At 36.1% G+C, this 25,673-nt stretch overlaps 2 protein-coding genes across 2 annotated transcripts in view; one reads left to right on the forward strand and one right to left on the reverse strand.

Annotated features, from left to right (window-relative positions):
- IFT20 (intraflagellar transport 20) overlaps positions 1–3,659 on the reverse strand; it is a 49,949-nt gene extending 46,290 nt beyond the window's left edge. Inside the window, exon 1 of the mRNA XM_090409862.1 lies at positions 3,533–3,659. Coding sequence (XP_090265988.1) covers positions 3,533–3,659 — 127 coding nt within the window. The remainder of the gene's footprint in view (positions 1–3,532) is intronic.
- A 71-nt stretch (positions 3,660–3,730) lies between these two features.
- LOC150095658 (BTB/POZ domain-containing adapter for CUL3-mediated RhoA degradation protein 3) overlaps positions 3,731–25,673 on the forward strand; it is a 119,074-nt gene continuing 97,131 nt past the window's right edge. Inside the window, exon 1 of the mRNA XM_090410252.1 lies at positions 3,731–4,019. The gene's annotated coding sequence lies outside the window, so the exon portion shown is untranslated. The remainder of the gene's footprint in view (positions 4,020–25,673) is intronic.

The raw sequence follows: 25,673 nt of genomic DNA on the forward strand, positions 1-25,673 counted from the left end.
GTGAGCTCCTAATCCAACCAGTGAACATCAGAGTACTGATATGCCTATTTTACAGCATGAAAAACCAGAGTTTCTAGAAGAATAATGTCATCTCCAAATGAGACTGGCTAACTCACCCTCATATGAAAAGTCATTAAAAAGGTTCTTGACATCATAAACTGGGTCTTTCCAACAAAAGCATACTGTTGATACTGAATGAGCTATGGAGGCTCCAGCACAGAATTCTATACATTATTATCACCAGACTTAGGTTAAATTAGGCTAAACTTGATGATTAAATGACTTGTAATGGAAGATCCTTAGTTTCTGCACTTGTCACACTCTCAAGACAATAATACATTCTACTCTACCGTAGCAAAAAAAAAAAACTCCTTCTCTTTTCCAGAGAAAGCCACTTATTCTTTCGATATAAATTAAAGATGCCAAAAAATTATATTCTTGGTTTTATCCTTTATCCAAGTGTAAGAAATTTGCAAATGAAGACACTTCACGACTGGGTTACATAGTTGTTAAGATCTTGGAGAAATGAGTTAGGGACCGTATACAACATTGGGCAGATGAGGGTAATGTTATCTGTGAGAGTCAACATGGATTTGTGAAGGGGTGCTCTTGTTTTAGTAATATGCTAGCCTTTTATAATAAAGTTACAAGAGCAGTAAATGAGGGGAAAGGCATATACGGCCATTTTTTTGGATTTAGCGAAGGCATTTGACAGGGTTCCACATGGTAAGCTAATATTTAAGTTGCAGCACATGAGTTTGGATGTCAGGTTGGTCAACTTGAATCAGGATTGGCTGTCTGATAGGTATCAGAGAGTTGGGTATGGTGGGACAGTTTCAATGAGGCAGAGGGTTACAAGTGGGGGTCCCACAGGGCTCAGTACTGGGACCTATATTGTTTGACCTTTATATCAATAAAGGTTAAATGCAGCAAAATGTAAGGTCTTGAGGTTTGAGACACATCGATGGGATGCTGCATACTCTATTGGAAGAGCTATACTGGAGGAAGTAGGGGAGACAAGAGATCTGGGGTTGATAATTGATAGAAACCTGAAATTCAGAGGACATATTGCAAAGGTGGTGAAGGTAATACAAAGGATTGCTGCAATAATGAGAAGGATGCTGACCTGAAGAGATAAAAGAGTTATCATGCCATTGTATAAGACCCTGATCAGACCACACTTAGACTACTGTTCTCAGATTTGGTCCCCAGGATTTGAAGTGGATAAATTAACTGTGGAAAGGGTACAAAGGTAGATAACAAAGACAGTTTCAGGACCGTACAATGTTAGTTATGAGGATTGGCTGAGGGAATGTGGACCGCAGAGTTTGGTCGATAGGAGGAGGAGAGATGATATGATTGAGACTTTTAAATTGTTGAGAGATGGTTACAGGGTTGACACTGGGGAGTTCTTTAGCTTGCGAGGGGCCATCCCTGGAAGTTAGAAAGGAAACTATGAGCAAGAGAGTGATGAGTGGTTTCTTTGCATGCAGGGTGGTTGAACCTTGGAAGGCATTGCCTGATAGAGTGTTGAGAGCAAGAACAGTCAATGAGTTTAAGGAGTGGTATGATAGACTTTGTGCTTCCTAGGAGGGACCTCCCACAATGAGTCTTGATAGGTTTGTGTTTCCTAAGAAGGACCTCCCGCAATGAGTCTTTTGACTCCTTGGAGGCCTAAATAATAATAATAATATAAAGGCTAATGACTTCACACCAGTTGTCTTAGTATCCCATAATACAATGCACATATCCTTACAGATATTTATAATGCTGTGCATTATGGGAAGAACCACTACTCAGACCAGTTTCGAACTTTATTGAGGTCTCATCAGTGGGAGCCAGATCCAGAAGTAATACCAATGGTGAAATAATGCAGAAGTCATATATTTCATATATATAAATATGTCAAAAGGTGTCACACCTTATACTAAAATACTCTGGATTATATACAGATGTTGAAAGTTTTTTCACTTGGTTATACTATAAATTAAAGATGACAAGAAATTATTATTGGTTACATCCTTTATCTAAGTGTAAGCAAACAAAGTTTGTGCATGAAGTCACTTCCCAACTAGGTTACTTGTATATACAGGGTGTTCGGGATAAATTTGACAGTTTCGTAAGGAAAAAGAAAATCTTCTTTGTATCTATTAAATTTAATGAATTGACAAAAAAACATTACAGGCAGAGTTAATTACAATACTATCAACAAGATTTACTCAAAATAACCACCATTAGCATCGATCACGGCTTCAATTCTGCTTCGGAACCTCGAACAAGCTGATGCTACAGTCTCCCTGGGAAGGGCCGCAAAAACTGTTTTAATTTTATCCATTAACTGGGCTTTTGTATTACTGGAAGTGCGATTGGTGTCTTTTTCAACTGCGCCCCATACAAAATAATCCATGGGGTTAAGGTCTGGGGAGTTTGGAGGCCAAACATTTGGACTGGTGAAGTCGTAGAAATTTTCAGACAATCATTTTTGACTTTTCCCAGAGGTGTGGCAAGGGGCCGAATCCTGCTGCCATACATACGGCCTACCATTGGCTACCCTTGTTATCCAGGGCTTGACTACAGTTAGCAACTCCACGAACAAAGCCCGAATTCCAATGCCAGGGTTCTTCAACACCTGTTCCTGCAGATTTGCGAGGAATTCTGCTGTACGAACGCAATCAGATCGTCTGCTAGGGATCTTTCTTCTTCTTGCTACATCCTCGTAGTCACCATTGCAAGTCTCTAGTTCATGCCTGATTGTTTTTACTGTATTCAGGGAGCATTGGGCAGCAGTCGTAATATCCTTATTTTGATGGCGGGCACGAATCATCATGATACAAGTTATTCTCTTCCATGATTCAGGTGGGTTCCAGCTATCCATCCTTTCTGACATCTTGTATATGAATGAAGAAGGGTCCAAACTTTTAAATGAAGAGAAGTGTGTGTTAATACATGTAACTTACGGAAAAATATAATTAATTATAAATATGTCAAATTTATCCCGAATACCCTGTATAGGGGCTAATGACTTCACATCAATTGCCTTAGTATCCCATAATGCAAACCCATAATCCAAGTATAAACAAAGTTTGCTTACACTTGGATAAAGGATGAAACTGTGAATATAATTTCTTGGCATCTTTAATTTATGGTATATAACCAAGTGAAAAAACTTTCAACATTATTCTGTACCTGTCTCCCTCCCCTGTATGCATAATCTCTTCTGCTTTAATCTGGTACAAACTCCGTCACGTCACTACGTTTCGATCTCATCACCTCTCCCTTCAACCCACCAGGCTATGTAATGACATTCACTAAAAGTCTGAATCTTTATGGTAATGATCCATAGAGAGACAGCATTAATACCAACAAAGCGAGTATTACTTATGTTCTGCTTCCTCTTTTGCATCCACTTCATAATAATAATAATCAACGGTACTGCATCCGTTGCCACGGTAACATTCATGTTTTCATAACCAATTTTCGTTGGAAAAGCATTTCTTATTTACATTAAATTAATTTAACATTTGATACTTGCTGTCTACATATTCTCTGCACTCGTCCTTAAGTTCAGCGCTTCTTTGATTTACCGAAGGATCTAACACACGAATTTTATTCAGTTCATCAAAATAAAGCCCGATTTTAGCGAGATTCTCAGCAGCCATAACACTGATGCTATGTTATCAGCGTATACTTTCGTTTCGTATGCGACATTTAGTGCAATTTATGCACGAAATGTAGCGTTGATAAAGATAATTATTAAAATCATGTGAAAGATAAAGGAAATTCTAATTTTTAATGTCTTTTATAGAACACAAAATAAATGCTGTTATAAGCATGTTCTTTTTTCCTTACGATGTGCAATTTCCAGTTGTTAAATGACCACATTTTGTATGTTTGCCGTTCTTAAATATTATGAAATTTTAAAATCTGCTGAGTAGGTTTCTTTTCATAATTATAATATCAATCAAATACCAACAGCCAAAACGACGAAGATTCCAATTAGCCAAAATTTTAAGCTAAAGGTGGGTATATAATTAATTCACACCAGGTTAAAGTTATACAACTTCATTTATTAGTTTCCTTAAATATTAGAATTTATTATATTCCCAGATCTGCAGAGATTCGACCAATATTGAAGCTTACTGGAGGAGAGTTTGTAGAGAATATTCTAAGTTGACTAAGGAAATACAATATTAGGAGAATAACATTCTTTTTTTAATCTCTTCCCATTTGGTATATTTCTCATTATGTCTAAGCTCAGAATGACTGTCATTCTATTCAATGTGTTGAGCAGGTATATGCGTTCTTAAGAATAAAAACTATAAATTATAAAACTTAAAACTAATTTTTAATTTATAAATTTAATTAATTAAATGAATAAATCAGTAAATCAGATATTATTCGCAGGGTGAGTAAAACACCAGATTATATCTTTCTTTACCACACCTTTATGGAGATGGTGCGTTCTAATTTTTCACTTAAAAAAAAAATTCCTCTGATATCTCTCTATTAGGCATCTCTAAGCATTTTATATATCTGGATTATTTTGCCCATTCTCCCATTTACCAGACTTCGCAATTTATTTTCCCTTGACAAGATTGTAAACCTGTAGCACTATTGTGGCTGGAATGAGCTCTAGATAACCTGTTGTAGAAACCAAACTTTTTTCTAACCACATCACATTTTTAGACTTTGTAAGCAGACTTTGTTTGCTTACATGTGTATAAAGGATGAAATCAATAATATAATTTTTTAGCATCTTTAATTTTAAAGAAGTTATCTAATTAGCCATGCAGATTGACAGTTACCCAGAGAAAGAGATCCGGATTTATGCATTAAGTAGACAAGCTACAGCTTAGGGCCTCACATTAGAAGGAGCCTCTGTTTCAATACAAATGACCTAAAATTTACTCTGTAGAGAGGGGAGGAGCTCTTAAAAATTATAGCTTTAGGCCCCCAACAACTTTAAATCTGGCCCTTGTTACCCACCATGAATGGCTTTTATAATAGAAATGGCCACCTTATTATTAAGTAGGCAATCTGTTGATTTGCTTGTCATTGGCTGTTTAATGCTTTAATTGGATACTATTAAAATTTTTAAAAGGAATTAAAAATATACATGCTTGCTAATCAGTCTGTTAGAAATTTAAAAGGTTTAACATTTGATAAGTCCTATTAAGGCCTACCAATAAATTATGTAATACTGTGTTCCAATTTTTATACCCTCTCTTCCAACCCTTCTGAAAACTTGTTATAAACCTCTCTCAGAAGCTGCATAATATACTTTTCTCTGAGTGAACACAAATTTCACAGAATAATGTTATTTGAATAACTTGATTCTATAATATAAAGTTGAATATATTATTTTAATAATTAAATATATTGCTATCTTGAAATAATGTTATTAATATCAGCATTAAATTTGATGCAAGGAAGCAATGAATATAACAGACTGACATCAGAATACAAATGGATGCTGAAGAGCAGAATTGGATTTGACCATCAAGGTCAAATTGAATAAATAACAGTAGCTGAGAGAGTGATTGCCAGCCTGACTGCATGGATGGATTGTACTTGATCTCCAGTCAACAATATATGCATATGAGATGATAATTTTATGCACAAACTGTTTGTTTACATTTGGACAAAGGATTAAACAAGAATATGATTTCTCATCAAGTATAATTTACTTTCTTACCAAGTCTCTATCATTCCCTATATGTGATGGTGAACAGCACCCTTTCTTTGAGCTTTGCAGCCAATGCAGGAGAGCCTGAGCTCTGTTCTATCAACTATTCTCTTTCTCTTATACATAAATCACCTACTTTCAGTCAGTGCTAACCCTGTCTACAGTTGTGATGATGATAGCACAGAATTTTACCTTTTATTTTATTTTTTATTATTATTATTTTGCCATTTTATTATTGGATCATATTCAATATGGCAGTATCTCAGTATAATATTGCAGAATTGTAGAGATGATTGTGAGAATGAATGATATGATAGAATGTGAAAAAAGAGATGTTTAGAATGTGTGGATCTTTATAATTCATTTGGTAACATAAAATGCTTTGCACTTATGCAAATGGTGTGTTGTCTGAATTGGGATAGAATGAAAATGGTGAAAGTTTGTAAAGTTGCTGTTCTCTGAGCAAAAAAAAGAGTACTGCAAAACTAGATGTGGCTTGGATTATAGGAAATTGTATAGTATATCATGGATTAGAGTGGAGGCTGGGGATAAGTCACAGATTTGGGATTATTGGAAATAGTGGCAGTGTACTACTTTTTTTATATACCAGGATATTAGGAATAATGGGACTAAGTTTGCACATCCTGTTAGAATTACCTTATATGTCGGCTTTTAAGACGACTCTCAAATATTACAGAAAACCCCTCAAAATCATCGGTCCTCTTATAGAGAGAGTATAAAAAGGAAAGTTTAATTTCTTAGATGAACATTTAGGTAGTTACAATACATCGTTATATAAGAAAATAGGCAGTGTTTATAAACAAATCATATTAATTTTTTGCTACATAAATTTAAAATATTACAATAGATGTAAGTCTTAAAAAACAAATAATAATTATTAACCTCAATTTTCATGTTAATTTTCTTCATTATCTATTTTCATCTATTGAAAATAGTTTTTCAGATTCATTGTTTAAATGATCGTCATATGGATCCCAGTTCGAATCCAGTGAATTGATTTCATTTTCATCGTCATCAATGTCCCACAACAGATCATTTTCTGTACCATCCATAAGATTAGAGATACCACACTTTTTAAATGATTTTATTACAGTTTCTACTTTTTTGTTGCTACTTTATTGCTTATCATATCAAAGTTCATAGGAGTTTCATCCACATTTCCAATATTTGACAATAGAAATTTATGTTCTTGTCTCGGCTGAATAATAAATTTATGGAAACTAGTAAGTTTGTGGCCAAGATCTGCTGGTAGTTTTTGAGCAATTTTCATTTTTTGTCGTATTACCAGATTTTGTCTGTTCATAAAACGATTACACCATCCTGAAGTAGCTTGAAATTCTATACTTTCATCCGGATGCAATCTTTTAGTGCATATGCTCTAATCATATTTCTTATAACAAGATAACCATTCTGCCTTTGTTCGAATACCCAGTCTGTAACGTGATTTTCCAGTTGTGGATATCGGGTGATCCCCGTTCTCATCGCACATTTTTTCTTTTGCAATTTTTTTAAAATATCTTCTTTCTTCCTCCATTCTCTTACCATCTTCTCGGTCATGTCAAACTTTCTTTCTTTAAAAAAGCAGCATAGTTTTTAGTTTGCTTTGTCATTTCAATTACCCTTATTTTAAATTGAGCTTCATACTTTCTTCGTTTTGTTGCTGGTTCCATGATTTTCAATGGTAGCAATTTTAATAATCCTAAAATTAAAAAAGAAAGTTTTAAAAAATTTTAATAATTAATTAAAATTGGGTCTAATCACTTTTAATTAGGGTAATTCGCATAAATACTAAATCTGTGCTATGCAAAAAAAATAACGGATATGCATAGTTATAAAAATAATGGATATTACGACAATATCTAATGTTGCATTAATACAAGAAAGAAGAAATTGGGGGAGGGGGTCATCTTATACAACCGACATAAGCATAAAACCTGAAAATAGCATAAAATTTAGGCCTCTTATACGCTGATCGTCCTATACACCGACATATACGGTGTCTATCCAGAGATGATTGGTATCACTGAAACACAATATTGACAGAAGAAAACATCACAACAGGAATAGAAATTGAATGATATAGCCTATTTTGAAAGTATATGGAAAGTGGCAGGGAAAAAAGTAGCTACTTATGATTGCAGACAAGTTGTATCTCCTCATAGTAGAGAACGAGGAGAGAGAGATTAAGCTAATGGCTGTGGTATAGTGGATGAAAAGTGGATATATATATATATATATATATATATATATATATATATATTTTTTTTTTTTTTTTTTTTTTTATCAGCCTCATACAAATGACATTGTGAAAAACATTTGATAACAACAGTGCCATTTTTGGGCAAGCTGTTTAGAAGAAACAAGCAATCTGTTGATCAGTTTCTTAAAGCCTGAGGCAGAAAATCTCTATGAGGAATGTTGTTTTCAATGCACAGACAGGCAGAATAAATGAGAAGGATGAGAAGTTTGTTCAGTTGGTTTGAAAGTTGGGTGTTGACCAGCAGCTGCTCTTGTTTTTATATGTTTACAGGAAATTGGAGAAATGATGATGGCATGCAGAAACAGTGTCTTTGTGACGATTGAAAAGAGTATCCAAGAGGAAAAGAGCAGTGTTCACTATTAAGTAGACTGCCTTATCTAGATAGCATAAAACTTCCTTATGAAGGTTTTTAGAATGTACCACCTGAATTGCAAGGATAGTGTTCTAAGGTTGGTGGATTTGGGATTTATTATTGGGAATTATTTTGATTTCAAGAATGTCAAACAGTATTATCTCAGTTAAAAAAAATAAATTCTAGGTTGATTTTAAATTTTAAGGGAAAAACTGGAGTGTCCAGAAAAAAACGAACCACAGTTAGACATGTGCTATAGCAAATATCATCATCATCATTAAATTCCTGATATATAAACTCAGTGGTGTACAGGATATGATAGTACTACATGACAAATTTACATCATTACTAACTTCCTATCTACAATTTCCCTCCAAATCAGTCTGTTACTTGTCAAGACTCCAACATTATCAGATCTCATATTTCTATTGTCTAAGGCACATTGTACCATATCAATCCATCTATATCTTGGTCTTCCTCTGGGTTGTTTTCCTGCCAACCTGGCAGAGAACACTTGTTTTGCTAATCTTTCCTTGCCTATTCTGTTTAAGTGACCATATCACCTGAGATTAGCTCTGCTAATGCATTCCTGGATGCCGACAATATCACATTCTTCCTAATATCCTCGTTTTTAATATGATATTGCCATTGATGTTCATACCTCTAATCTTTCTCAGGACTCTCATATCTGCAGTCTCTAGTCTTTGGTCAAGTGTTTTACTTCTGACCCAGCTCTCAGATCCAAAGTTAAAATTGGCTTGAAAACTGTATTGTATACAGCTAATTTAGTGTTTTGGCTAATTTCTCTCTTATTCCATATAAATTTCTTCATTTGACTTCCTACCATACCAACTTTGTTCATTCTATTGTCTATTTCCATATTTAATTTACCATCTTCACTAAAAATTGTGCCTAAGTAGCTGAAATGCTTTACTTGTTCCATAGGTTCTCCATTTACAATGCACTTGATATTTTCAATGCTTCTGCCAATTTTCATTGTCTTTTTCTTTTTATTGCTGACCTTTATACCATATCTATTACACCAGTTATTCAATTTAGTCAGAGCATCTTGCAGACTTGTAGCAGATTTATGTAGAAGTATAACATCGTCCGCAAAGAGCTGACATTAACATCTTCCAATTTAATATCAGGTTTAATACCACTTTCCTTCATAATGTAGATAATGAATAACAGAGGGGGATAATGTACATCCTTGTCTGACACCAGATTTAACATTAAACCACTTTCCTGTACTTGCTTCAATTCTAATTACTGACTTACAACTCAAATAAAGACTATGTATTGCTTGATATAATGCTCCATTAACACCATATAACTGTAGCATTTTGAATAGCTTCTCTCTTGGCACCTTGTCATATGCCTTTTCCAGATCTACAAAACTTAAATACAGATCTTTGTTATATTCCTATGATTTTTCAACTATCTGTCATAAAGTGAAAATCTCATCCTAACAGCCTCTATTTGACCAGAATCCAGCATGTTCTTCACCAAGCTTCTCTTCCGCCATCCTTCTCAACTGTTTATCAAGTATACTTGCATAATCTTACCAGGAACAATAAATAATGAAATGCCTCTGTAATTCTCACATTCAGTTTTATTTACATTTTTATATATGGGTACTATGAGAGCTTTACTCCAATCATCTGGAATTTGTCCCTCTGTCCAGGCCTTCTGAACTATGCAGTGCAGCCATTGTACAACTTTTATACTTCCATACTTGAACATTTCTGGTCGAATATCATCTACTCCTGCTGCCTTTCCACATTTCAGGCTTTTGATGGCTTTTTCTACTTCAAGTATGGATATGTATTCCTAACTGCATGCCTGGTCTCCTGTTTTCATGTCACCTTTATCATCTCTAATTCCTTTTACAGCACTCAGAGTTTCTTCAACAACCTCCAGAATATTTGCCACCTTCTTGATATTTATTTTCTGTGTTCTTTCAAATCCTCCGATGACTTTTGTTTAGCCAGTTTTACACAGTGTTTAGCTTTCTTACATTTGTTTCTGTATTCTCTAAGTGCACAAGATGACTTATTTGCCAGGAACGTTTGATATGCTTTCTACTTTCCTTCACTATCTCTTTAACTTCCTGTGTCCACCATGGAGTTCTGATTTTTCTATCCTTGTAGACAACCTCACCACATGCCTCTCTGGTTGAATCTCCAAGGTATGGTTCCTATTCTCAAACTCTTTCATTTTTTATTGAATAATATTTGTGTGTTTAGTCTGCAGTTCGCATATGAGAGCTGTTCAACTTTTATTCGCTTTAAAACTTTCTTACGTGTTCTTTTTTTCAATATGAAATTCAATTCTATCCTGCTCAAGACTAAATGGTGATCACTGCCAATTTCAAATCCTCTGTACACTCTGGTGTCCTGCACCAGGGAGAAAACAACACTAGCAACGATAACATAATCATTGAGACTTTTCTTATTCCTTGCCTCTTCTCTCCATGTGAATTTGTGCACATTTTTATGTTGGAACGTTGTGTTAGTAATAACCAGTCCATGTCCTGAGCAGAAATCCAACAGGTATTTGCCATTATTATTAGCTTTGCTCTTTTCTTCAAATTTTCCCAAAATATTTTGTATGTCTGACAATCATTTCCTACTCTGCTATTTAGATCCGCAACAAGGACGAAATTTTCCTTTTTCATTGTGTCAGTTGCTTTCTCTAAAGCCTCAAAAAATTACTCCACTTTTTCCTTTGTAGAACCTTCTGTGGACTATAGGCACAAATAAGTCTTATTGTCCAGTTCCTCATTCTGATATTTGCCCAAATCACTCTACTTGATACTGCCTACCATTGAAGAAGATTAGCTTCATATTTAGTGTTGAATACTATGGCTACGTTTTCTTTTCCTTGATTGTCATTGCCTGAATATAGCATTTTGTATTTATTGCTCAGAAGATCTCACCAGATTTTGCCTTTTTTGTTTCAGTCACCCCTATCATGTCGATCTGATACTTATCCAGTTCTTCAGCTAGCTCCATTTCTTTGCCGTTCCGGCTTCTTATGTTGATAGTACCGATCTTGAACTCTAGTGATGTTGAGTTGGGATGGGTTTGTTTTAAGATTTGTTCCAGTAGCTGACTTTTTGCTGTTTGCTCTGGTTCCCTTGCAAAAACAACGGGGGCCGTGTTTAACTAGGCGACGCCCCAGCTGGCATGAAATTCTGTCATGTTGTACCATCATTTGAAATTTTGGTTAAGCCAATAAGAATACAATTTGGTTGGCTAAATCCCAAATTACCAGCCTATCCTTGTCTGTTCAGTATACAGGTAGACAGGGTGCACCATGAGATGGTGAGGATTGGACATTAAGTCAGAAGCCCTGATCGGTTCTCCGCATTCCTTTAAAGGCTATGTGGAGATCTCCTCTAATTTTTATAGCTTTGACCCTTAAGCACTCTATAGTAAATGCCACTGTAATGAAATGTGCTATAACAAACTTAAAGTTTTAGTGCTAAAAGTTCCATAGAACCAATGCTGTTTTAAGCACTTACATTTTGTTTAGCACATGCAGTACAATACAGAATAAAAAATATGAATATAATATAAAAGCTAAAGTTGCATGTCTAAGTTTCTGATCCATTCTAACTAATGGTGTAGCTTGGAGAAAATCAGACCAATTGCCCTGATAAGCATGCAAGCTGCATTTAGCAGTGATGTGATGAATTGTTTGTTTAGGAGCAGTAGGTCACATTGAGGAGAAAAGCATTTTCCTTACTTAAATAACAAGTCTGCACATATTCTGTGGTTCATACGAATTCTATTCAGGGTTACTCATGTCTTACAGGGAGATTCAAGTACAGAAGATTGGTTACTAATACTTCAAAACCACCTTTGTAGTTGAAGATCGTCAGTGTTTGTATCCCACCTTCTTGCCCATTCTTCTCTAGAAATGAAATTATATGTAACTAAGTTTTCACATTTTGATGGTCATCTAGATTTTAATCAATTGATTCTCAAGGCTGGAATGTCCTTATGCATTGTACTTTCAAAAGGAAACTTCAGCTCTGATGCATGCAAAGGTAGGATGTTGCTCAAGGTAGGAAGCCATTAAGTATTCATTGATCTGATTGCAAGATATCAACTGCAGAGTGTTATTAAGCTGAGTATCAGTAAGCTTTGTATGTGAACTGTTGAGATAAACACGTGAACAATATTCAGCTACAGAGAGTACTAGACCTGGATCTGATTGAGTGTAAGATAGCAGAGGATCCACAAAGTTTTTGATTGATGTTGTTACGAGTCTTGATTTTAGCCACTGTATTCTCCAGGTGTTTCCTGTAGAATAACATGTGGTCCAGTGTGATGACACCTAGATATTTTGGAAACTTCTGATATCATAATGTATTACCATTTAAGGTGACCCGAGGTTCTGTATTTACAAGCCTATTGTTCAGATGAAAGCAATACACTTCAGTTTATTCTGCATTTGGGCATAGTCTACATTTCTTAAAGTAATCATCTAGATTTCCTAGATCGGATGATGTTAGACTTTCTTTCATATTTTTAAATGAACTGTGTCTAGTAGCAAGAGCAGTGTCATATGCATAACAGAATTTTCTGGCTTGCTTATCAGGGAGGTCTGAAATATACAAATTAAAAAGGAAAGAGTCTAATACTTTTCTCTGGGGTAGACCATTTTTTATTTTTTCTGTTTATTACTTTCTTTTCTTAGAGTCACTTGAAAATATCTGTCATTTGGCATATTGTTTACTAGGCTGATTGTAGTTAGAGAAGAGATAACTTTAATAAGTTTATATTTGACCCTCCCTGCAAAGTGGCATAAGCTTCTGTGAGATAGATGTATATTGCAATTGTTTTAAGTTGTTTTTGAATGCCTGCATCTATAAATGATGCAAAAGATGAGACCTGATCACAGCAGCTGCAGTTGGGCCTAAAACCTGCCTGTTTATTGATATTTAATCCATGATATGTGGTTAATTTTATTGAAAATAAGCCTTTCCAGGAGTTTGTATATGGCAACTAAGTAGTGCTATTGGTCTGTAGCTCTGGAGTTGATCCTTTGGTTTGCTAGGTTTTACAGGGTGTCCCAAAATTCATGCAAGAAGTAATTTTGATAGAAAACGCAGGTTTTTAATTAAAAATTGTAATTTCTTAATGATTCATAAAGTATACAGTATAGGGTTATGCATGGAATAGCATATCGGGTAAATGGCCTCCACGGCTTTGCTGGCATATACGCACTCTTTTGGCGAAATTTTCCATGACCGTTTTGCATAAATGTGGCTGAATTTCGTTGATACAGCACTCAATTTCCTCCTTCAAGGCGTGGGTGGTCATGGGCTTGTTGGCATAAACCTTAGACTTCAAAAAACCCCAAAGAAAAAAGTCCAACGGCGTTAAGTCACATGATCTGGGCGGCCAATTCTGATCACCAAAACGGGAAATTACACGACCAGGAAATGACTCATGCAGTAATTGAATTGTTTCTCGGGCTGTATGGCATGTGGCACTGTCTTGTTGAAACCACATGTCGTCCACATCCATATCTTGCAATTTAGGCACAAAAAACTGGATTATCATGTTGCGATAGCGAGCACCATTAACTGTTATTGCCTTACCAGCCGCATTTTCGAAGAAGAATGGACCGATGAAGCCTCCAGCCCAAAATCCGCACCAAACAGTGACACGTTGTGGATGCATTTGTTTCTCAACAATCACTCGTGGATTTTCTGAACCACAAATGCAACAATTTTGTCGATTAATGAAGCCATCAAGATGAAAATGAGCCTCATCGCTGAAGATGATTTTGTTCGAAAAATAAGCATCCACTTGTTGTTGTTCCATAATCCATTCAACGAACTCTCTTCGCTGTGTGTAGTCAGTAGGCTTCAGTTCTTGAGTCAGTTGAACTTTATAAGCATAAAGATGCAAATCTTTCGTGAGAATATGCTGTAGAGAGCTTCTCGAAATGACCAATTCAAGACCACGGTGCCGAATTGATATTCCTGGACTCTCAGCAACACTCTCATGAACTGCTTCGATATTTTCTGTTGAACGACTTGTTGAAGGACGGCCAGAGTGTATAAGATCACTAATTGATCCAGTTTCCTTGAATTTTTTAATTAATCTTTTTACAGTTGATGAAGTTAAATCACTATTCCGACCATATTTTGTACGAAAATTGCGAACTGTAGCTGCCAAACCTTCATTATTTTTAAAATATTGCTCAACAATGAAAATGCATTGTTCTTTCATGTAGCGCTCCATTTTTAATAACCCTGAACTGTCAGTTGTCACGCTGTCTTTTTTTTCTCGTTGGCAACACTTTACCGCACAAACGGCGCTAAATTTAAATCTTGCGTGAATTTTGGGACACCCTGTAGTAGAGCAAGAATTTTTGTCTTCTTAAATTGTTTCAGTAGGATTCCAGTTTTTAGATTGAGGAAGAATCATGCAAGCCATTTTTTTTTGACAGTTGTTCCCGAGTTCAGGAGAAATTCTGAATCAAAACCTGGAGCTCTTCCCAGCTATTACGCCTTTCAGTGCTAAATCAGTGCCTTCAGCAGTGAAGGATCTTGAAAATTCCAATTCTGATGTTCATGTTAAGTTGGTGAAGTTCTCTTTTAATAAGTTTTCGATGTGCTTTTTGTGATTCATAGATATTGAAATATTGAGCTGCAAAAAAAAAAAAAAAAAAAAAAAAAAAAAAAAAAAAAAAAAAAACAGTTGTGGAGGGAATTTAAGGAGCAAGGTGACCTGCAGGTACATGAACAGTACAAGGCACAGGCCAGAAGTAACAAGTGTGATAACAAAGGCAAAAGCTGATTATGAAAGGAAGATAACAATGAAGGCTAAAGATAATCCCAAAGAGTTCTTACGCTATGCTGCGAGTAAAAGGAAGTATATGGTAGGATGATTTTAATGAATGATGATGGTAGGGAGGTAACTGAATCAATTGAAATAGTAGAATTACTAAGTGAACACAGCAAGGGTATGTCATCCAGGTGGTGATATTGCAGGAACAAGAGAGAGAGAGAGAGCCAAAGGCTTACATGAGAACTAAGGGAAATGAAATGGAGGTGCATAGCATATTACAGAAACTTAATGTGAATACAGCTGTGGGATTGGATGGTATACCAGCTCGAGTTTTATGTGAAGTGGCAAGATAATTGTCAGTGTCCTTGACCATATATTTTTTAATTTAAGTCTCAGCTCTGGGTTAGTCCCAAGGGGATGGATGGAGGGGAAAATAGTTCCATTGCATAAAGGAGACTCCAAGACTGATGGAGCAAATTATCAACCGATCAGCTTATCGGGAGTTGTTGTCATAGTATTGGAGAAGTTATTCAAGAGCAGAATACAGGAATGGATAGATGGAAATGGGATACTGTATGAGGGAACAGCCTGATTTTGTGAAGGGTAGGTCATGCCTCAGTAACTTGTTCATGTTTTATAATACAGTGACATCTGAGTTGAATAAAGATAATGGGTTTACAGTGATACTGCTGAACTTTGCAAAGGCCTTTGACAGGATACCACATGGAATTCTAATCAGTAAACTGCAGCACATGGGAATGGATAGGTGGGTCGTTGATGGAGATATATCAGGGAGTAGTTAGTTTATTATTCTGGAGTAGAGTCCAAAAGAAGACCTGTGACTACTGGTGTGCTGCAGGATTCTGTTCTAAAACTTCTTCTACTTCTGCAGCTTCTCCCACTTAAGTGGGGTCACTGTTGATGATGAGTCTCCTCCACACCTTCCTGTTTTGGGCTGTCACCACATCCAAGTTCTTCATCCTCAAGTCCTCTTCTACCAGCTCCCTCCATCTCTTCTTTGGCCGTCCACACTTCCTCTTCCTTGCACATCCATCTGCATGACCCTTCTTCCCACATATTCGTCCTCCTTCCTCATCACATGACCAAACCATCTCGACCTTGCCTCCTGTATCTTCGCTCCTAAGTTCGTAACTTTCACTGTTCCCCTCACATAGTCATTTCTCAGACGATCCTTTTTGGTCACACCGCACATCCACCTAAGCATTCTCATCTCTGCTACTTCCATCCTGCTGATGTTATTTTTCCTCAGGTCAACAGTTTCTATAGCATATGTCATAGCTGGCCTCACTACTGTCCTATAGGGTTCTGTTCTAAGACTTCTACTGTTTAATTTGATCATTAATTAACAGTATAGGAATGAATCTGAGAGGAACTTTTCAGTTATTTGCCAATGATGCAAAGTTGGGTAGAGCAATAGTTAATACAGATGATGTCTAAATTTGGAGGATGATTTGGATAGATTGGCAGACTGGGCAAAGGAAAATGGATGTCAGTTTAATGTAGCAAAGTGTAAGGTTATGAATTTTGGGGTGAAAAGATTACCAGCTGTATACCCACATGGGTGGACTTGTACTCCAGGAAGACAAAGCCAGAGACTTGGGAGTGTCAGTGGATAGGGAATTAAAGTTTAGGGGGCACATCGCAAAAGTGGCTAAAGCAGCTCATCAAATCACTTGGTTACTGAAGAATACTTTTACAAGCAAAGACAAACAGGTTATTGAGCCTTGAGAAGACTCCATCATGAACACTGCATGCAGATCTGGGTTTCAGAGTTTCTTGGTGATGAGGTGGAGAGGGTCCAGAAACGAGTGACCAAGATGGTAACAGGTCTATGGAATAAACCTTACGAGAACAGGTTGAAGGTTTAGGAGTTACAGAAACTGATTTTTAGGCAGAAAAAGATTGATATGATCAAAACATACAAATTACTGAGGCATTTTTACAAGATTAATTCAGAGGAAATTTTTCAGAGCAGGTCTGGTGGTAGTTTAACTAGGGCCATCCATGGAAACTGAGTAACAGTGTGGTTAACAAGGATGTTAGAACTAGGATTTTTGCTTGGAGAGTAGTGAATGAGTGGAATAGGTTGCCAGACAGTCTGTTATGGTGAATGAGTTCACAGCAAAGTATTATATGTACTGTGCAAATGTTGAATAGTTCTTGACATGATGTTTAGGGTGTCCCTTGTTTGACTCCCTGAAGTAGATCATAATAATAATAATATTTACAATATGGTTGGCAGATCATTTTTGGTATAACTTCAGGTTGTTTTTTGAATCCACCTGTAGTCTTACTCTGCTTTTGTAAAAGGCTCCATGCTTTTTTCTTGAAGCTTTGTTCTTGAAGTGTCCAACTTACCTTACCATCTTACAGCAAGAACTAAAACATATTAAATGGGACATCATAGGTTTAAGCGAAGTTTGCAATCAGGATGAACATTTAATGAAACCAAAAAATGGAGACTACTTATACTATTATGGGAAAACTAAAGGACAATACAGAGTTGGATTTCTAATTAAGAAAACAATTCCACACCTTATAGAAGAATTTAATTATACAGATGATAGAATAATAGAAAATGACACTTAAAATAAACTCCAAACTTAAAATCAGGATCATCCAAATATATGCTTCCACCTCATCCCACTGATGAAGAGATAGAATCATTTTATGACTCACTGCAGCACACTCTAGACAAAAAAAGAAATAGCAATCAAAACTTTACTATAGTAATGGGCAATTTTAATGCCTAAGTAGGTCATCCCAGTCACCAAATAGACACAATAGGACCATATGTATATGGCACAAGCAGCAACTCAGGAATGGCTCTTACAGAATTCTCTATCAGTAACAAGCTTTATATTATGAATACGTTTTTTAAGAAAGCTGTCAAAAGAAAATGGACATGGAGAAGTCCAAACGGAGAAATAAAGAATGAAATAGATTATATACTGTGTAATAATAAAGAAATAGTTTAAGATACCTCAGTACTAAATCAAGTAAAAAAAGGAAGTGACCACCGACTGGTGAGAACCAAAATTAAAATAAACAATTGACTTAAAAGCTATCGAAAACAAGAAGGATTATGAAGAAAAACTCAATCAAAAACTATACTTAATAAATATATTTGAAGAAGAAAACAAATAAAATAAGCAGAAACGTAATGGAAGTAATAATCTCAGCAGCCAGTGAATTCAAAAGACCTTGCTACTGTTACAAAATAGAATATGCAGACCTATACAAAACAATAAGGAAAAAGATGAGAAATGAAATAAGATCTTATAACACCAAAAAAAAAAAATAAAATAAAAATAAAAGAAACAATAAAAGATAAGAATGTAACTATAATAAGGAACCATGAAAAAATTCTGAGCAGGCTAGAAGAATTTTGTAAAGAACTCTGTAGTAATCCTTCAATAGATAAATCAAATATAAATAACTCTTCTCCATCACATATAAAATTCATCTCCCCCATTCACTTCAGATGAAATAAAACAAGCATTAAAACAAATGAAAAATGGAAAATGTCCTGGTGAAAACCTAATTCACATAGAATTAATTAAATGGGAAGTAAAACAGTATAATTCACCATGTCACAAACTTACTAAATCTATGCCTAGAAGAGGGGAAGATACCAGAAAACTGGAAAAATGCTACTCTGATACTGTTATTTAAAAAAAAGGGGACAAAGAAGAAGTAAAGAACTATAGACCAATTAGTATTCTTTCTGATCCGTACAAAATGTTCACAAAAATGATAACAAACAGGTTAAACCACATATGGGCAACCCGTGGGCCAGATCGGGCCCTAATCTATTTCAGCGAAGTTTGTCTGATTCATGGTGTGTTCTACTAACTCACATTATGCTGACGTCATATGACTTGCACAAAACACACTATGCTTTCTCCAACCAAGGTTGCTTTCTCACTTTGACTAGCGGCGTGTGTGAACATGTTACAACGTGTCAGTTTGGTACTTGCGTTGGTGTTGTGCTTTGTTCAGTGCCTGCATTGATGTTCGGTTCTGTTCGGTGCCTGTGGTGTAGAAGACAGTTTTGTTTGACATTTCTGAATATCGCTTGTAAATTTGGGACAATTTCAGGGGTTATTGCAAAAAAAAAGAAAAGTAGATGCAGAGAATCGTCAATTTCAGGACAATTAGACGGAGAATTATTATTTTATTCTGAATAAAGATTTGCCTGTATGTTTGCTGTGCAACGAATCCGTATCTGTCAACAAAGAATACAACTTGAAGAGCCACTTACTTCGAGACATGCGGATCACTCAAAAATTGATGGACAACTACAAAAAGATTAAATACAGAAGTTGAAGAAGAACTTGGATACCCAGCAGCAAATGTTCAACAAGCAATGAACGCAGCACCACAGCATTGTCAAAGCCAGCTTTGTGGTAAGCAAAAAAATCGCTAAGCATTCTAAGTCATTTGGTGAAGGAGAATTTATCAAAGAATGTCTGCTGGATGTTGCAAGTATAATATGTCCTGAAAAGAAAAAAGACTTCGAGAATATTCGTTTGTCGAGACGTACTGTTGTCCGACGGATAGAAATTATGGCTGATAATATCAAAAAAAGTTTAAAAGAGAAGATTGCTAGATTGGAAGCATTTTCAGTTGCTTTAGATGACAGCACCGATGCCTCCAATACAGCACAGCTAGCAATATTTATTCGAGGAGTTGATGCAGATTTCAACATCACAGAATTATTATTGGTGCTTCGGCACCAATAATTCTTCTGTGATTCATTTGTGAGTGGTTCATTTAAGATGAACAACTACAGGTGAAGATATATTGAAACAGTCAACACGGTCTTCGAGAGATTTGGGCTTAAATGGAGTTCACTACCTGGCATATGCACTGATGGAGCCCCTGCAGTGGTTGTTGCACAGAATGGATTTATTGGAATAGTTCATGAAAGAGTAATAGAACTACAGATCCATCTGGAAAATTTAACAAATTTTCACTGTATTATCCACCAACAAAATCTGTGTGCAAAATCGATTAAATTCACAAATGTTATGGAAGTTGTAGTAGCCAGTATTAACTTTATTAAGTCATGTACACTTAATCACCGCCAATTTAAGGAGTATTTGGCAGACCTATTTTCGGATTATGAAGATGTGTCTTATTATTGTGAAGTGAGGTGGTTGAGTAAAGGTAAAATGTTAAAACAATTTTATGATCTGAGACAAGACACTATAGATTTTATGGATGTAAAAGGAAACACAATTAACCAAATAAAAGATGATGAGCGGGTGTGTGATTTAGCATTCCTTGTAGATGTCACTGGATTCCTAAACGAACTGAATATTAAATTGCAAAAACAAGGACAATTGGTTCATGAACTGCATGGACATGTCAAATCTTTTTGTAATAAACTAAGATTGTTGGAAAGTCAGATAAGAGCTAAAAATTGTTATCATTTTCCTACTCTAGCAACTCATAAAAATATCCCTTATAATTATTATGGAGATGAACTGAAGGCACTAATAGAGCAATTTGATACAAGGTTTGCTGACTTCAAAAACAATGACTCCACATTTGCTATATTTGCTTGTCCGATGGATGCTGATGTAAATAACGTGCCAGAAAACTTACAGATGGAACTTATTGAGCTTCAGGCTTATTTAGTGCTAAAATCACAATTTAACAACATTGCTTTGATGGATTTTTATAAATTTTATTTGGTGGAAGAAAAATATACAAATTTACGTGCCTTTTCAAGAAAAATCATTTGTCTTTTCGGCAGCACATATTATTATTATTATTATTATTATTATTATTCAGGCCTCCAAGGAGTCAAAAGACTCATCGAGGGAGGTCCTTCCTAAGACATAAAGTCTGTCAAGACTCATCGAGGGGAGGTCCCCCCCTGAGAAACACAAAGTTTATCATACCACTCTTTAAACTCACTGACCGTTCTCGCTCCCACCACTCCATCAGGCAATGCATTCCACGGCTCAACCACCCTCCACACAAAGAAACCACTCCTTACCCTCTCACTCACAGTTTCCTTTCGTAACTTCCAGGGATGGCCTCTTGTCATCACTCCTTCCTGCTGTTCAACCAAGCGAAAGAACTCCCCAGTGTCAACCCTGTAACCACCTCTCAACAGTTTAAAAGTCTCAATCATATCACCTCTCCTTCTTCTATCCACCAAACTCTGCAGTTCACATTCTCTCAGCCGATCCTCATAACTATCCTTGTACAGTCCTGAAACCATCTTTGTCATCCGTCTTTGTATCCTTTCCGCAGTTAATTTATCCCTTTCAAATCCTGGGGACCAAATCTGAGAACAATAGTCCAAGTGTGATGATAGAACGGAATGATAACCCTCTTATCTCTGCAGGTCAGTGTCCTTCTCATAATAGCATCAATCCTCTGTGTTACCTTCACCACCTTTGCAATATGTCCCCTAAACTTCAGGTTTCTATCAATCATCAACCCCAGATCTCTTGTCTCCCCTACTTCCTCCAGTATAACTCCTCCCATAGAGTATGCAGCATCCCATTGATGTTTCCCAAACCTCAAGACCTTACATTTTGCTGCATTAAACTGACACCCCCATTCATTTGCCCATCTATCTAGCTTATTTAAATCCTCTTGCAGGGCTACCACATCTGCACTATTACTAATAATCCTTCCCAGCTTCGCATCATCTGCAAACAACTGAATATCCCCCTGCAATCCACTGGCTATGTCATTGATATAAAGGTTAAACAATATAGTTCCTAGTACTGAGCCCTGTGGGACCCCACTTGTAACCCTCTGCCTCCTGGAAACTGCTCCACCATACACAACTCTCTGATACCTATCAGACAGCCAATCCTGAATCCAGTTGACCAATCTGACATCCAGACCCATGTGCTGCAACTTAAATATCAGCTTATCATGTGGCACCCTGTCAAATGCCTTCGCCATCTCTAAGAAAATTGCAGTATATGCCTTTCCCTCATCTAATGTTCTTGTAACTTCATTATAAAAGGCTAGCATATTGCTAAAACAAGAGTGTCCTTTCACAAATCCATGTTGATTCTCACAGATAACATTACCCTCATCTGCCCAATGCTGTATACGGTCCCTCACTACTTTCTCCAAGATCTTAACAACTACTGATGACACACAGACTGGCCTATAATTAGACACTTCCAGTCTTTTAGCACCCTTATGCAATGGCACTATCTTACCTTCCTTCCATTCCCTGGGCACCTTTGCCAAAGCCAGACTTTCATTGAAAAGCCACGTTAAAGGCACTGTCAATTCCCTAGCACATTCTCTCAAAACTCGTGGTGAAATACCATCCAGTCCCACAGCCTTGTATGTGTGAACAGTTTTTTTTCGAGGATGAAATACAATAAATCAAAAATTCATACAAGAATAACGGACGAAAACCTCGAAAATGCTATGTGATTATCCTTAAGTAATATTAACGTCAATATTGATAGTCTCGTAGTTGAAGTACAAGGCCAATCTTCACATTAAATTGTTATGTCGTTCATTATATTATAAAATTTATGTAGAGCTTTATACCAAAGCATTATATTATAAATAAATGAAATATGAAGTAGCAACTTGTTTTAATTTATTTTATTTAATAATTTGGTCCGGCCCTTGACTCAGAGAGAGAATTATAATTTGGCCCCCGAACTAGGAAAGGCTGCCCATGCCTGGGTTAAACCCTCTTCTAGCTCAAATCAACCAGTAGAACAAGCAGGATTCCTTAAAGGCTTTAACACAATTGATCATATTTATGCAGTAAAACAGATAATAGTAAAAGCAGAAGAAAACCAATTGCCTCTCTGTTTAGCCTTTATTGATTATGAAAAAGCATTTGATTCCATCAAAACTAATGCAATAATCGAAGCACTCCAAAATCAGGGAGTTCCTGGACCTCCTCCAGGAAATATACCACACTGCAACAGCAACAATCCAACTTCACACAAGTAGCAATAAAATATCAATTGAAAAAGGTGTCCGATAAGGAGAAGGAAACTCTATCACCCAAAATCTTTACAGCAGTCCTTCAAGAAATATTTAATAATATAAACTGGACAGACCTTGGTATAAAAATCATCATCATCATCATCAAATTCCTGCCATGTACCCTCAAGGGGTGTACAGGATATGATAGTACTACATGAAAAAAATTACATCATTATTAATTTCCTATCTACAACATGGTATAAAAATTAATAACAGAAACTTAACACACTAAGATATGCAGATGATATTATAATTTTTGCAAACACTCCAGAAGACCTTAATATAATAATATTAGACCTATATCGTGAAAGTAGAAAAGTCGATCTAAAAATAAACAGAGAAAAAACTAATATCATGTTTAATAATTTTGTAACAGCAAAAAACATAATAATAGAAAACAATTTCTTGGAAAGAGTCTCTTCATATACATACTTAGGTCATCTCATTGATCTAAACTGTGGACTCTAAAAAGAAATAAATAGGAGAGCTCAACTTGCCTGGAGTGCATTCGGAAAATTGAAAAGCATTTTTCAAAACAATGATGTCCCACTCTGTTTAAAAAGGAAGACATTTAACCAGTGTATACTTCCAGTCATCACATATGGTTGTGAAACTTGGTTGCAAACAAAAGCAATGGCAAATAAAGTAACAACAACTCAAAGAAAAATGGAGAGGCTGATGCTAGGCATCACATTAAAAAATAAGAAGCCAGATTCACATCACTGACACACCATAAGTGACTAAAATGGAAATGGGCTGTACTTCTATCCAGAAGAGAGGATGAGCAGTGGACCACCGTACTAACGAACTGGATTCCAAAAGAAGGGAAACGAAGCCGAGGACATCCTAAAAGAAGGTGGAGTGATGAGCTGTCAAATTTTGTTGTGGAAAATTGATCAGCAGTGCCAAGAACAGAGAAAGGTGGCAAGAAGTGGAGGAGGCCTTTGTCCAGCAGTGGACAGAAAATGACTGAGAAGAAGAACCTTGGTTATTGTAGGATACAAAGCTTAGGTCAGGGGGTAGTAACATCTGTTACCACTAAAGCAACCAATTTGAATGTTACCTGATCTTGAGCATTTTTTGTTCGTCAGTCCATTCAGCTAAAGCAATGCCACAGTCATCATTTTTGGAATGTTTGCAGTTCTCATGATGGCTATTAAAATCACCTGCATGTATCAATGGGTGATCTCTGATTAAAAGTACATGGTTTGAGGGAGAGGCTATAGGCTTGTACACCTTGATAGTAAGAGTTGTGAATGTCATTTTCTGGATGGGCCTCCCATGACGAGTCTTGTGACTCCATGGAGGCCTGAATCATAATAATAATAATATATTTTTATGATATCAAAGCCGTCTCATCTGTATAGTCTAGATCTTCCAGCTGTGATATAGGATTCCATTTAATTCTTCTTATACCTGTTACTTTTTTCATAATCCAATCAGTGAATACTTATCTCAAATCATTGTGATGTGTGCTACAATAACACAAATTTTACTTATAGATAGAAATATACTTTTATTAATACAGACCAGTATTTTACAAATAAACATTTATTAAAAACCTACCAGTTTCGCCAGCAAACTGTCTGGCTTTTTCAAGGTATTACGGAGATATGAAAGTAAATGCAAATTAAAAGGAACATAAAAAACGTTGTAAACCAAACTGGTATCTATGGTTACACGTTTCGCGTGACAAAGATGGCTTATTGTTCTTATTCATTATCACGCATGCGTGTTTGTTGTAGACTTGTAATGTGATTACTGGCTAGCTGTAGTTCAGATTGATTGAGAGAGAGGATCAAGTTTTTCCACGAACTGTTGAGAATTATACCCTGATTTCTGTTGAGGTTTCCTCCGGTTATTAGTACTATTGTGGCTTCCTTAAATACACGATGCCTGTAGTCGTCATCAAGATATGGCATGGAGCTGTTTTACCAATCTATCGTGTGGTTAGACGTGCAGAAATGATGTGCTAAGCCGGAAGAAATGCTTCTGTTGTGGTTTACATCACCAACATGTTATTTTTGTCTAATTTCTAAACTTTGTGAAGTTTGTCCAATGTAGGCAAGACCACAGGAGCAGGGAATGTAATATACTCCTGGATATTTGTAGAACGGAACTTTATCTTTTGGAGATCCTAAAACTTGTCTGATGTTCATGGTTGGTTTGAAGACCACTCTGATGTTGTTGGCTCTTAGTATTCTTGCTATTTGATAAGAAATTGACTTGATGAAAGGTATCACTACAGTAGAAACGTGCTGACGGTGGGATTCTTCTTGTCTGGGGTTGTCATTGTATAGATATTTTTTGATGATGTTTTGAGGGTATCCATTTTGTGAAAATGTGTTGGCTATTAGTGAGAGTTCATTCTGTGTATCCTCCTCTTCTGATATAAACTTTTTGGCTCTATGTTTCAACATGTGGATAATACTCAGTTTGTGTAACATGTGATGGTTTGAAGTATAGTGAAGATATCTTCCAGTATCTGTGGGCTTTCTGTAAATGGATAATTTGACACTG

The sequence above is a fragment of the Typopeltis vanoorti genome, chromosome 20 (assembly GCF_054136105.1).
Source record: "Typopeltis vanoorti isolate ZY-2024b chromosome 20, IOZ_Tvanoo_1.0, whole genome shotgun sequence".
NCBI classification, from domain to species: domain Eukaryota; kingdom Metazoa; phylum Arthropoda; class Arachnida; order Uropygi; family Thelyphonidae; genus Typopeltis; species Typopeltis vanoorti.